The sequence below is a fragment of the Limulus polyphemus genome, unplaced genomic scaffold (assembly GCF_000517525.1).
Source record: "Limulus polyphemus unplaced genomic scaffold, Limulus_polyphemus-2.1.2 Scaffold801, whole genome shotgun sequence".
NCBI lineage: Eukaryota > Metazoa > Arthropoda > Merostomata > Xiphosura > Limulidae > Limulus > Limulus polyphemus.
In genome coordinates, this window is record NW_013666411.1 from 102,574 (window position 1) to 117,557 (window position 14,984).

Genomic DNA, 14,984 nt, shown 5'->3' on the forward strand with positions numbered 1-14,984 from the left:
ATCACTGTCTACACACACACACATTACATTATCTCGTCACGTTGTCACCCTCTTTTATATACTAGCCTACCCTATCTAGTAAATACTAGAGCATTCGCCAAGGTACGGGATAGTTCTAGAAAGTAGAGGGCGTGAGAATCACATGATCTCGATGACGCAACAGTAGCATAGGTGCGTACTTATATCTGTGTTGCTTTTATACACTGTAGGACCATCTTCGCAGATAGAATTATTCGTGAGATTGGCTCGTGAATGTGAGAAAGAAAACGTTGAGAACCACTGATTCGGTACCTCAAATTCTCTGAGCAATAATAAACACGTGTAAGTCGAAAGACGTGGGTTTTATAACAAAAACACGTGGACAATAGGGAACCATTAGCAAGATTCTTTGAGGCTTTCCTTGCACTAAAAGAAAAATAAAAGTAGATATTAAACCCATCCTTATAGTAAATATCAAGAGTTTTAAATGAAAGAGTAAAAAATAATTTACTTTAATAGTTTTTGATAAACTGCTTGAAGTGTGTAGTTTTTAAATTATAACTGTAGGGGTGCTCCCTCATATCTTCCGTTGTGAGTCCATCATTTGTAGTACAGAGATTTGTCGCGATTTTGAGAGGGGTCAGTATAGTGAAAATGTAAATTTCCTAAGCAAACTAAAGACATAAGAAATAAGAAGTTTTAAGAAGCTGTTCAACTGAGCTTTTAAATTTTCTCAAAATTTGTTAAATCAGTGATTTGCATCCTTTTAGGTTCCTTAGACCTAAGTTAGTATTAATGATTCGACAGCATGTCTGTACGTGATGGAATGAACCCAATAGTAATGTATTCCTAAATTTAGAAGACCTCGCCTGGACACGATCTCTCCCCTCCCCGACACAACAGCTAATTATCAAACTGGTTATTTAATATGGCTGCTGTGTTTCCTAATTAATTAGAAATTCAGAAAATCATTGCTTCGGGGATATTCTTTAGTGAAGCAGCGGTATGTGCAATGTTGGAAATCTTTCGCGTAATGATAGAAACTTCATTTTAAGTAAAGCGTTCCATATTAGAGACATGATTACAATACTATCGATCCATATTTGAACGCATAAGAAAGCAACACGGGAAATAATTTGCATTTGAAGTATGGGAACGGCCCTCCCCTGCACATGAAGTATGGGAACGGCACTCCCCCTGCACATGAAGTATGGGAACGGCACTCCCCCTGCACATGAAGTATGGGAACGGCACTCCCCCAGCACATGATGTATGGGAACGGCACTCCCCCTGCACATGAAGTATGAGAATGCCATTCCCCCTGCACATGAAGTGAGGGGTCGGCGCTCCCTCGATATTTTGCATGACTATTGAAAACCAGTGTAAACGTGGTAAAAACACTGAAGACTAAATTATAAGCTATCGTATTATCAAGAGCCTTCACAAAGCTTTCCGGCTGAGGTGAATAACAAATCAATATTTATTAAAGCTAGAGTTTAGGGGGATGGTGAATGTTTTACCTTGTTTTCTCAGTGTTGGTAGTGCTGACATCGCAGACGCTTGTTTGGTATAGCATGGAGTGTCTTGTTACATATTGAAGAACCCGATGATGCTGGTGCTGTTAACCTGTTTAACCATACTACAATTGCACCATCTCGCAGATTTTTCATTATGTAAAAATTCGTATTCCTGTTCAAATCGTTTTGCTGATCGTGCTCTTTTTAATTGTCACTACAGACACTTTTCGAAGGTATATTTTTTTCTTGATTTACCCAACAATGTATTGAAGTGGTCAGTTATTTTTTTAGTAACTTGAACATTGAAAGTGTTCATTGCATATGTGTATGGGGTGCCAATAATACCATTGACGCTTTACAACAATGTCTTGAAGGTGTTAGGTATATTTGTGCAAATTTTATCATTGAAAGTATTCGTCGTATATGTATCTGGGATGCTATAAATACCATTGACACTTAGTGGGTTATTATAACTTTCAAACGAAAGTGTTAATAATGGGCATAATTTTCTGTTTGTGAAATTGCTCTCGATTTGTTTCATTGTGAAACACTTCACACCTGACATTCACTTTTCTCAAATTTCGTGCTTATTGTTGGTCGATTTGTATAAAAAGAACCCATTACGTGAAATTCACCAACACCACTGCTTCGTTTGAATTTTGTGTTGGCGCCCCCCCGCATTTTATAAAAGTGGTATTTGCTCTTGATCACAGCACCGGCGATTTTCGAATACGATGTACGAGTAATGTCAATTGACCCCTCCCCCTCGCACAAAATGATATAATTAATAATAAACTAGGTGTGTGTGCATGTTGTTACTTATTTACTGCACGATAGCGTTGTTTGTTCCTGAGAGCCGTGGACATTCGCAATATGTCAGAGGTATTAAGAACCATTTCGGTTTGTTTGGCTGTAAGATAGGTGAGCATGCTATAATTACTCAACTTGTCAGTTTGATCGCATCTGTTATGACATTAAACACATTTATATTTACCATGTCTTTCATTTTTTTAGGGCGACAATCTATCTTTAAACTGTTTTAGTAGCAGGTGTTAACATTAGCATCCATTCTTTAATATAAAGGAAATCGATAAGCCTAATCTGTATTATAAAATTTCGTTAATCTCTCATATAAACAGTTTAAGACTTTATCTTTGTTTTAAAATAATATTGAGTAATTTACTCTCAATACTTACACATAGTGTTATTTAAAGGTTGAAGATACTTTGCTTAGACACTAAAGTGCTCTGATTGTATGTTTTATATATCTTAATTGGTCAGAAATCTGTTTCACTTATTATACAAATGAAATATCCCTGAACTGTCGGAAAATGAACATAATTTAACAGTAATTAAATGTTTGTAAAGGAAAGGTCAACCGTATATAACTTGTAATATACTACCATGAATAATGATAGACACACAAATGTTCGGTTTTGGATGAAAAATGTATATTTATAATTATACGACTTCCGTAGACTATACATAAAGCCTTATTATTTTTTTTTGGCCTTCGTATTTTTCAGTGGTACAGATTTTGGTTACATATTTGATTTGTTTTAACATGATTTGCATTTGTTTGAAATTGTGAACAGTATATTTTACGTATTTAAGAGTTCCTGGAAATATTAATTCAAGTTACCAGCATGTTACGCAACGTACGGAATGTGGCTGTAGAATCTCCTCCACATGGCCGCGTGTGTTGACATTGAGATAATACAATATTGAATTGTCATTACGTCATATACACGTGTAATTGTGGAACTCTTTCCCCCTCTCCCACTAGCTAACTGTAAAACGAATTTACACATAGAAATCAGCGCCATCCAGTGGCTCAATATCGTGTAATTCTAAGATATTGGAAGCTTAATATCTTCCATGGTATGTTTTATGCGAATAGCGCCATCGGGTGTGTAAGAGCGATAATACAGCATGAACTAGTATATATATTGAGTCATATCTAATTAAGGAAACAACACCATCCAGTATCAAACATTGTGTGTGTGTGTGTGTGCGTATATCTGTAACATCATTGGTATTATTCCAAACTGTTAGAACACTACATGATTTTGTGTAGAATTGTATCTAAAAGGTCAAATCATATTAATCAAAATTACTTGCTTTTTCAAAATTGATGACATCTATCTATAGATTTATGGTATTCAGTAAGTACAATTAAAAGTTGTATGACTTTATTAAGTCAATTCAAAGAAGTCCTATATTATCAAAGTCTAAGTTAATAACAGGGTGAATGTGTTTTAATAAGAATTACTTTATTCATGACTCTGTACAGAGGCAGTCGTTAAGTCAAACCCAAGGCACACTCAAGTATAAGCAGGAGGATAAGATCAATGAAGCCATAAAGTAAGTTAACTAGGATAAGGAATTGGAGTGATGATTTATTTTTTGATTTATAATCAGTATATTAGCTGATAACAAGTATGGGAATCAACCCATTTTCTAAATTCTAAGCTGTAATATTTAATGGATGATGATGTACCATGTGTGTATTTTTCTTTTTTTCTGTTGAGACCAACATTATACAGTTAGTTGGTAAATGTAACAAAACAAACCTTGTTGTTGTTTCTTAAATATAAATATCAACACTGGTTAGCTTAACAAATGATTACATAAAGGTGTAAAGAAAACATAAAGAAACACCAGTAAATTCAATTTGGAAAACAGAGGTGTAAGTTATGATTCTATATTTGTGTATGTATTAGTCTAATCTGTTTATTACTGGCATGCTATTACAATGAGCTAAGTTTGATCACTTGCAGGCCTAACTTGTAATTCACATATTCTTTGAATAAAAGCTGTGTTTATATGTATGTAAATGAAATGTGTGTATGAACATTAATTTGGTTTCATGAGACTCAAGTGCATTACAGTTACTGTGCACATGATTCATTCAAAATAAATAATACAATTGAAAGTGGTTCTAAAATAATACTTGTTTATATAACTGCATTATTTCTTCTATATATAAAAGACGTGTCTCAGAGAATACGTTTTTGTAAAGACAAGTATTACGTGTATATTTCTATTGCAATGTGTGTTGTTTACAGACGTCTAGAGTATCAGCTACAGAGACACAACTATACTGCTAATCAAGAAAGAAAAATTGTTCAGGAGATTGATTCATTAAAGCGTTCCAAAAAAAGCTTGAAGTAAGTTTCAATATTCTCATAACACTTTTTGTGCAAATAAAAAAAAAAAGGTTTGGTAACTATAGCTTTGAAAATTAAATTTATGAAACTTTGTTAGTGCTTATTGTGAAGGTAATTGTGCTTTATAAGAAATATTTTTGTGTGATATTATAGTAGGTGTCATTGCAGGTGTGAGGAACATGTTTAGGACATATATATTTTGTTCACAGCAAAGTTCTGACCATTTGACAGTACAGTGCTACTATGAGAGATATAAGGTTATTCCTTCCACAAACAAAAATTCACATACAGACAGAAAGGTTGTTAAATGATGTAGAGTCAAAAAACAAATCATTTTGAAGAAGAAACTCTTAATGTTATCTATGGAAGTGGAGAAAACTCAGAGCATTTGGGACAACAACAAACTAATCCTGAAGTAAAACTTTCTTTTGCAAAATGAAAATATGCTTACAAAAGAGAACCCTTTGACCAAAACTGACATTGTGATGGAGCTGGGCAATTCTCTTGAAACGACATCAAGATAATATTAAAAATGTAAAGTTGCTGGAGACTCGCAAGCTTTCAGTTATACCTTGAAATTGAAGGCACTTATAATAAGGAAATGGCCAAAGAAACTGGAATAAAAAAAACTCTTCATTCAACCACATACCTGCTAAGTTCTTTGATGCAGCTTCACTTTACTTTTATGTTTTAGTGTACTTAACTTTGGTCTTGAGAGTTCACATGATGTCTAGTGGAAGATCATCTGGAAAGTTTGTCAATATGTGCAATTTAAGATTGACTTTGCTGTCCATTGCGTAAAGTATATGCTAAGGACAACAAGGTCAGTCTTGAATCGTGTTATCAAGTGATAGTATTTAATTGGGCTATTAGATTGACCATTCTCCACAAAGATCCCAGTAGTTCTATGGGCAACATGGGATCTGAAACCTTGATCTTATGAAATGAGATTCTCTCATTTACCTATGTTAAATTACATTAATATATCTAGAATGCTATGTAATATGACTATTAAAATAAATATTGCATGTAAACAAGACTTATTTTATGTGTGGTGGCAAAACAGTTGTTTAAACAATATTTTATATTTTGTTATAGCTATAGTAAAATATAACATTTTGTTAAGATGTTAAAATTAGTATTAATACCAAAATTACTTGTTCAGGTTTTGTTTTTGGTTAGATTTATGATTACAGTGTTATTTTTTAAATAAGAATTTAATACTGCATGTAAAGAAGACTACTGTTTTGTGGGATGACAAAATGCATATTTTAATCAAAAAATTATTTTGTTACAGCTAAAGTATAATATTATAGGATGTTAAAATTTAATAGTATGTGCACCAAAAGTATTTGTTCAGGTTTTTAACTTAGTATATTGTGATGGAAGCACAAGGTATTTAAAGCTTGTACAGAAAGTACAAAACTTAAATACTTAGAATTTTAATATTTTATGTCAGCATACTACTGTATGAAGATGGATAGGTTTTAGTTTTAATAGAATACTATTTAAAAAGATTAACAGGTTTGATACATTACTATTAATTATAGATTATATTTGGCCCAAAAAGCTGAAGTGGATGATGTGAGGAGCAAGCTTCAATTGAAAAGAAACTGGAAAGACGTAAGTAATCTAATATTAATGTGCAGAGATGTGTTTGGTTAGTTTTTATGATTATGTAAGGATTCAATTCCACCATTTTGAAAAGTAAAATATAATTTGGAAAGCTTTCTATCCTTTTATTTAAGTTCATCATTGATTGCCTAGTGGTCTTAATGGTATAGCATTTACAAAACTTAGTTCTGTTGGAAATTCACAAAACAATTTGTAATAGTAATTAAGTATGGATTGTGGTACCAAAAACAATACAAAGAAACTTGCAGTGATGCCTATGTAATATGCTTAGAAAGTTAAAATATAACTCTTAAACATGGCTAAGTACAAATTTTCATTGTATACATGAACATTTTTGTACAAAGATAATAATGAATTATTTTTTTGTGAAAGGTATTTCCAATTATATAGGGATGGGCAAAGAAAAAAGTGGCAACCACATTTAATCTATTACTCTATGATGCATACAAATAACTGCTAAAGTTGAGTTATTGAGTGTTACACAATTTGTATAAGAGTAATATTATTCTGTTTTTCTACCACACTTAATTTTGTGGGGAAATAATAAAAAGGAAAACTACTAATAAGCAGTGAGTTCAGTTTATAAGCATATATTATTTCCATGTTTCTTAAATAACACTTTCATTTGTGGTTGCTAGATGGCAGCACAAATTGTTCTTATATAATGACCACTTGTGACTTTTTATTGCAAAAACAATTTCATTAAAAATAGATAAATAAAGAATAATCTAAATTAATATTTAAGGTATCAAGGAGATCTAGTATTTATGCAATTGACAGATCTATGTACATGTTATTGATATTTGAGTTTAAAAACACCAGATTCTTAATCATCAAAACAATATATTATACAGCAGTCTACTTTTTTCAAATTTTCAGTGGGGCTGAGCCTGGCAGCTGTGTGTGAATGCATGGTATCATACTTTATGGCCTGGAATCTGTATAATGGCCTCCCTCTTAATCAACATGACCTTAGCATGTGATGGAGTTAATTGTTTGCACATGCAGTAAGTTGGGGTGACATTGAAAGGTTTCACCACTTCACGGGTTTCTTCAGAACATTGGAACATTTGCCTATTACACTTAGCCTGATAAACTGAAGCAACTTGGCTTATATTTAAAAAAAAATTATTAAACCTATCTGATATGCAATTTAAAACATAACTAACACATAATTAAAATATAACACCTATATTTATAGGTAAGAAACAATGCTAAAGTGGTAGCGAGGACAAAAGCAGCAACAAAGCTAAGAGTATTTGACAAGTTCTCTATGAAATTCTTTGGCTAATTTTAAAATAACTGTTGGGAAACAGTATTTCCAAATGTGGTCTTTTTATTGGTTACAAACATCTAGCTCAACTAAGTATAATTGTATGTGTAGAGAGTGGGCGTGGTATCTATCAAGTGTTTGAAGAAAGTTATTTCTTTTTCCTTTAAACGTGCCCTAAGGAACTTGAAAAGAGAATGTGTAAACAGAGCAGTTAACCTAAATTTTTTATATACATGAAAGGTTTAATTTAGTCAAATTAAGTCATTCTGAAATTACAAAGTCCAAATGTTAAAACTTTGTAAGTAACTAACTGAAGTTTAAGAATTTTTGTTTTAGGTCTCTTTTGAAATAAATGAATTAAAACTTAGATAATATAAAACTAATATACACTACCATTTGCTGACCTAGTTTGAAATTTATTAACAAATTGCATTCCTTCTTTCCCTCTTAAAATGTTTATTCCAGTGAGGATAAACATCATATCTTTGGATTCATTTACCAGATAGATACCACTTGTTCACTGTTTTTGTTTTTAGGTGGTTAGTGATGTGTGGTGCCCAGGCTTCAAAACTAATTAGTTTTTGTTCTTTTCATCTTCCGAAGCCTCCTGTCACATCATGCAGCAGGTAGTGGATAAGTTTTACAGAGATGCATTAATTTAAAAATATTCTTAATCTCTTCTATCAGTATCATCCTGGTTTATATACTGCCACACAGATAGTAAACGAGTGGCATCAAATAATTGGTTTGTCTTCACCTAGGACAGTCTTGGTGTCAGAATCACAATTCTGTACAATTTTACTGAAATTAGCAATTAGATATTGAACTTCTTCTTTACCAATACTTTTGTTTAAACATGTTTTTTTACTGTAAAATTTTTCTCACTTTGGTTACCTGTATGGTATCATTTATATCTAATAACAATCTGTTTTTGTAATCTGCCAGATCTGGTTTGGTTTTTGCTTCATTTTGTGAGTGCCCCTTCAAGTTTCCATTCTGACTTGCATGCCAGAACACACTTTCCATGGGACCTTTTTCATATTGCAGGGAGAGAAGCATGGTCTGTGTACTTTCTAGTTTGTCCATGACACTAGGCATAGTAATGTAATTTTGATGAAACAACAAGGAGACTTTACTGAAATTTTATAACATCCTAAAGTAATCTGTAAAAAAAAAAAAAATTACAACTCAAGTTACATATGAGCCCATCCATTGTTGCTCTGTCTTCATCTTTGTCAGGTTTCTCATTCTTCTCAGAAAAGTTTTCCATGTGCATAGTTATGCTTGGCTAGTTGTTCTGTCTAAAGTGTAGAAAGAGTAATTTGCTGTACAAGCTTAGAGAAATGATTTTCCATTATTTATGCTCCATCATTTACTTCATTAAGTCTTTTTGAAGAATTTCTGTAGATGTCAACTATTGTATTTGTGTATGATGCTTTAAAGATGCCCCTCGGGGTGAGTTCTAACCTTTGGGCCATGTAGCGTATTCGAATAAACCAAGGTGCATCTGCTGCCAACGATGTGACCAAAGCACATAGAATGCTGAACTTGATACTTGCACCACTCTCTCTAAAGCCTACCACCTTGGTTGTAAATTTACTAGGAAGAAAGCAAGGTGTTAGAAGGCCACCTTCAGCATTTCCAGAATATTGTCAACTTGAGGTATACAATATAAGGATAAAAGTATGTTATTCAAACATACACAGTTTATTTCTCTGTGTTAGTCTGTCTGTACTACCATCAGTCATGAAGGAAAAGAAGTCAGCAGCATGTAGTTGTTGTAATTCATTTGGAAAGTGTCAACAGTTTCAGTAGCTTCTGACCATTTAGATGTCATTGGAAAAGTAAAACGAATAAAAATAGATGTTGTTTCCAGCATAATTTAGGTAGTGTAGACATAGAAGTGTTTTGGTTTTAATGGACTACTCCCATCTGTGTATAGAGAGGAACAACATTTCAGTTTCTGCTGTGAGGCCTTCATAAGGTTGAAGAAGGCCTTTAATAGAAATAGATTCATAAGTGTAATGAATGAATAAACTTAAATATTTCAATAAATTTCAGCTGAATATGTGAGAAATAAATTATATAAAAAATATGTAAATTTTAATACAGTATATAAACATAAATTGGGAATGGATGTAGCTAGACCTATGTTGTTGGAAGATAGCCTGCAGTTAAAAAATTTATAGATCAATTCACGATTTGTAGTGAATTTCTTTCCTGCAACTGAAACCACAAATGCCTCAAGTGTAGACTTGTCATTCAAGTAATTTTTTCTTCTGTAAGAAATCTAGTCTATTATTTCTGGCAGACTGTGTAAAATATATGACTCATGAGATGAAGGTTGGTTTCTACAAAGTAACTCATAAACCATACAAAAGTTGCCTCACAGAAATTTGGTTTTAGGAGATATAACTAGGAAATTTTATGCTTTTATTTCATGTTTTTAACTCTTTTTTTTTTTTTTTTTCACTGCAGGGGTGCTAAAAGTATCCAACCAGTCATTTTCGTTCTCAAAGTAAAATTACAGAACCAGATATGAAACTTGGTATAGATTTGTAAAGTAGTATCTAGTTTCTGTTTAATAAAAACATTTGATTTAGTATATGTAGCATTTTATAATTCTTTTGGTTATAAAATATTTGAAAATTTATTGTGACAGCTGTTTTGAAAAACAATAAAGATACTTCTTTTCATCTTAGACTTTGTGTTCTTTTTACTAAGTATCAGAAAGTTTTATTCTTATATTAAATCAGTTTTAACTTGTTTCATATTCATTAAAATATTTATTTTCATACTTGATTTTGCCAATTGAAGCATTTGACTTCCCTCTATAAATCCTAAATATGGCAAGACTAACAAATATTTATTGGTGACCAGTGATCTCACCTTTTAAAATGGCATCATTGTTGTTGTTATTGGATATCTAACATGGTGTTTTGACAAGAATATTTTGGTCAAGTTAAGTTTATATCTAATAGGTATAGTTTGTTTTCTGCTCTTGTATTTGTACATATGTTGTTTGAATACAAAATAATTAACAATATATTCAATTAGAAAAGGATTTGTTTCATTTGAATAGTTTGCTGTCATAGACCTAGTTTACAGTAATTGCTAATATAGTATCAAACTTATGTCTGTGTTTGTGATAAGTTACTTAACATCACTTTTGAATAATTTGCACTTTCAACTAATACATTTCTGTTATCAGTAGAACTATTTTCACATAATGTACTGAAAGATTGCAATACACTACCACACCTCTTATCACATAATAGCTTTTCCTGACCTCCTTGTTGTATTCCGGGTGCCTTGAATTTTGTCACAGATCATCTGTTGAGGCTTGACAAGATACTGCTTATGGAATGTTCCCTCAATCTGGCATTCAAGTTACTGTGTTTCATTTGAGCACTCCTCTGCTAGTTGCTTTTGCCACTCATTTCAACACCATACTTCCTATTTTCTTTGTCCTCTATTCCTCTTCCCTCAGCTCTAGCTGTGAATGAATTCAGTCAAGAGTGGTCCAACCTTTTTTCTGTGCCAACCCTCCTATATGTCTTCTCCCTCATGCAGGACACTCTGATAACTCTGTATTGGCCGACTCAGCTGTAGTTTTCTCTATTGAATCATCTTTGGTTCTCTCTTCCTCTACATCTATCATGCTCCCTACTCTTTCAACCTCACTCCTCCCTCTCACATCTAGCTTCATGTGTAGGTTTTGTTCAGTTCTTTGCGAGACATTTCAGACTCTCTTAACGTGTAACCTTTCTTTTTTCTCATTCTGCTCGTTCTTCTTCTCTCTTGTCTATCCATAGAAATGCTGCGCATTCCGTAGTTTCTCCCCTTCCCATTCTTCTATCCCTCATCTTTCCGAATTTTTACATGGCTGTTCGAACACTTTTGACCATTGCTGGCTAAAGGGTAGCTCTACCTAATACTTTTGGATTTTCACATTAACATCATGTATTCTTCTCTCCTGTCTTTTCTATGCTTTTTCATTCTTTTTGCCACCTTCTTCCTCCTTGTCTTACAGTCCTTCCTGAATGGGACCTGGTAGTTGTTCTCCATGCCCTTACACTTCTTCTCTTTGAATTTTTAGTTTCTTGTACCATCAATCACTTAAGTCCTATTTCTTACTTTTTGCCTATGGTCATAGAAGATCTGATGTGTATGCCATTGATGTCTCCCATATTATTTTCCATCATTTTTATATTCTTCATTATCTTGCTTGTGATTTTATTTCTCAAATGTCTGTGGCTTGTGAATGGGACAGTGTGAACATCTTATTTCCCTTCTTTCCATTTCTCACTTTTATTCTCCACTTTTATCCGCATCATTTTCTATGTTGTTCATTGTTATATGGCCCGCACTACCTCTTTTCACGTTTCATTCCCCTATTATTTCTTTGGAATTCTTCATCTCCCCAAGTTATTTCTCCCATTATCCTCAAGGGATGGCTACAGCAGCTCATCCATCTAGCCTATGCTAGATTTACATTGACTCTTTCAGGCCTCCTCTCATCAAATCTGACACCTTACTCTCTCTCTGGCTGCTCACTTCCGTCATCTTTTGGAAGAGATTGTGAGGGCAGGCATGTGGACTGCCCTGTATACTTTTGTCACATATTCTCTTCATCATTTGACCATCTCTTCTTTTTTAGGATATCAACTTCCTCCTATCGTCATTCTACATAAACCTTACCTGCTCCTACTGAGTAAGTTCTTTTTCTTTCTTTTACCCATACAGGGGCCCTATTCTACACCTCAGGAACCACTGAGTGGCATGTGGTGCCTGCCAGAGTATATTTAAATCGGTACCATGTAGCCATTCGGGCCTGTAATGCTCACTGATGAGATGGGGTGTTCCACAAGTCCACTAGTGGTTTTCTGTGGTATATTATTTGCAAAACAAGGCCTAATTCAGACCATACCTACTAATGGACTGTCATGAGTAAAGCAGTGTCAGGATAGCTGCCCATCACTCTGGTCCTAGATGAATAAACTGGGACTGGCCTGCTTTTAAAAATTAGGGTTTTATGGACACCCATTGCACTCTCTTAAAGTGTTGCATTCCTCCAGACTCCCCAACATGCTTTTACACCCTTCTTTGAGTGGAGTATGGGAGTCCTTACCACTCACCAGTTTCTAGCTGCTGGGATGGTGGACCATGGAGGCTTCCTCCAGAGTGTGACAATTCCACTCAGTTGAGAGTAGAGTGGTGGTGTTCTGTTGATTTAGATGGTGTGAACCCTTCTCCTATCATGGAATGGGTGAAAAATTTTAGATACTGCCAAGTTTTGGACTGAACATGACCCACCAAGTACAATTTGCTCCTCTGGCTGGCATTCCCACATCCTACAGCTGCCTGGATGTCAGTTCCCAGGTGGTCTGATGTTCGATGCTTGTAGGATCAGTACACATGAGCACTACCTAGGATAGTGGAAAGGAAGCTATTTTTCCATTCTGCTTCCTCGTATGAAGGTGAAGATAGAACATACCTGATGCCACCTGGTTTTGGACTGGAGTTGACCTGCCATGTATGGTCTGATGCATCCTAGCCACATTATCATATGGCACATCCTATTTTTTATTTTGTGATTTTGGATGGTGCTTGTTTTCTGCCTGAGTGACACATATCTTCACAATAGGCAAATTGTATACCCTGGAATGGAAGGGGGGTGGTCTCCCACAGGTGTGCCCTTAAACTTTTCATGGTACAGGGTGTGATGCTCTATAAGTTCTCTTTCTGAAGGAAGCCTACCTAGGTAACTTTTGCACCAGTCCCTCCAGCATTTCTCTCTGGGATTCTGACTAATTAAAGAGAAAATGTAAGATATCGTATCAGAAGTTAACATTTTACAACACTGAAAATGTATTTCTCATAGATACATACCTCATCTCATACTTCCCACTCGTCCTCCCCACTTCCAGTGCATCTTTTCTTACCTAATCTTGAAGTGAGGATTGAACTATCAGTGTATAGGAAGTCAGCTGTGCTAGGAGGATGTGTCACACTCTTATTGATGGAGGGGTTGTAACATGCTCATTTGCATGCTACAGTGCAGCAATGGCACATGGAAACACATGAAGTTAGGTGGGAGCCTCAAGGCTAGTGGCAGGAAAAAAAAATTGTGCATATAGAGGGCAGCACACAATCAGGAAAAGCTAATATGTGAGAGGAGGTAAGTATCCATTGAAAATACATTTTCAGTGTTGGAAAATGTTAACTTCCATATAGCTCCCACTGAAACATGAAATTTCACCTCAATCCTTTCCATGGAGTAGCCTTCACCAGCCAAAAGTTTGACTTCTACGTATACGTGATGTAGCATTACAGTCTTGAGAGACATGAGTATGTTCACCACATTACTGCTGGGAATAGTATGGCATTGCCTGTATTTGTATAGGCATTATGCTGGTGTGGCACTGTCTGAGTAGCTGATTTCAGCTAGTCTCTGTGTAAACTATCAACACATGACTGTACTCTAGTACGTTTCATTTTCATATGATAGAGGGGTTGCAATTTCATAATATTTGCATTTTATAATCATTTTATTTACTGTTACCATAGAGCTGGGCAATTTAATCAATTACGTATGAGCAATAGTTACATCAATTGGTGTCATGTAAATTAATTAGTTAATCAAAATCATGATTATATTAATTGTCACAAAAATAATCAAAAATAAGGTTTTGATTATTACTATTTTCCATTATTCCAGCTATCCAAATAACTGAAATATTGCCACCAAACTTGCATTCCCTGTCTTTGTTGTGGGAAAGCTACTAAGGCAACCTGCTTCTGTCACTAATTTTGAGTATTTGGTGAAATGAAGATTTATGGCTAAAATACTTTTGTTTGAGAACTTGTTTAATGAAATAAATTAGTTTTGTGGTTACTGTATTGTCTTGTTGTTTTTAGCATCTTTCTGATGAAATAAGTGAATTCAGGAGAAAACAAGACAGTCACCAGAGGGAATACAAGATGGCTGAAGCAGAGATAGAAGAAGTTTGTAAAGGTGGGAATTAAATGTATACGAGCTATGATATACTTAAATCATAATCCAGCCTCACAATAATAGCATTAAGCTTTACATTTCTTCTGGGCTTGTGTACATATTGTGTTTTCTTTCATTTTAATTACATAAATTTATATTTGTTGTATCAATAATTACATGCTGTACATAATAATTGTCCAAGTTTAACATTTATTAATTTTGAGTTTGTGTGTGTGTGTATGTGAAGTTTAACTATGATTAGTCTTAACATTGTTTAATTTTGTATAAAAAAAATTATTAAACTTAATGGTAAGTAATCTTATGTGTTCAAAGATCTCTCTTACTTAACAATGATTAATCTTGTATACATAAAGATGTATAACTGAGCAGTAATTAATCCTATATATACACCT

General features: G+C 34.0%; 1 protein-coding gene across 1 annotated transcript in view; it reads left to right on the forward strand.

The window, feature by feature from the left end:
* Positions 1-14,984, forward strand: part of LOC106460592 — a 42,020-nt gene that overhangs the window by 17,645 nt on the left and 9,391 nt on the right. Inside the window, exons 4-7 of the mRNA XM_013920310.2 lie at positions 3,790-3,860; positions 4,565-4,666; positions 6,217-6,289; positions 14,496-14,592. Of these exons, the coding sequence (XP_013775764.1) occupies positions 3,790-3,860; positions 4,565-4,666; positions 6,217-6,289; positions 14,496-14,592 (343 nt within the window). The remainder of the gene's footprint in view (positions 1-3,789; positions 3,861-4,564; positions 4,667-6,216; positions 6,290-14,495; positions 14,593-14,984) is intronic.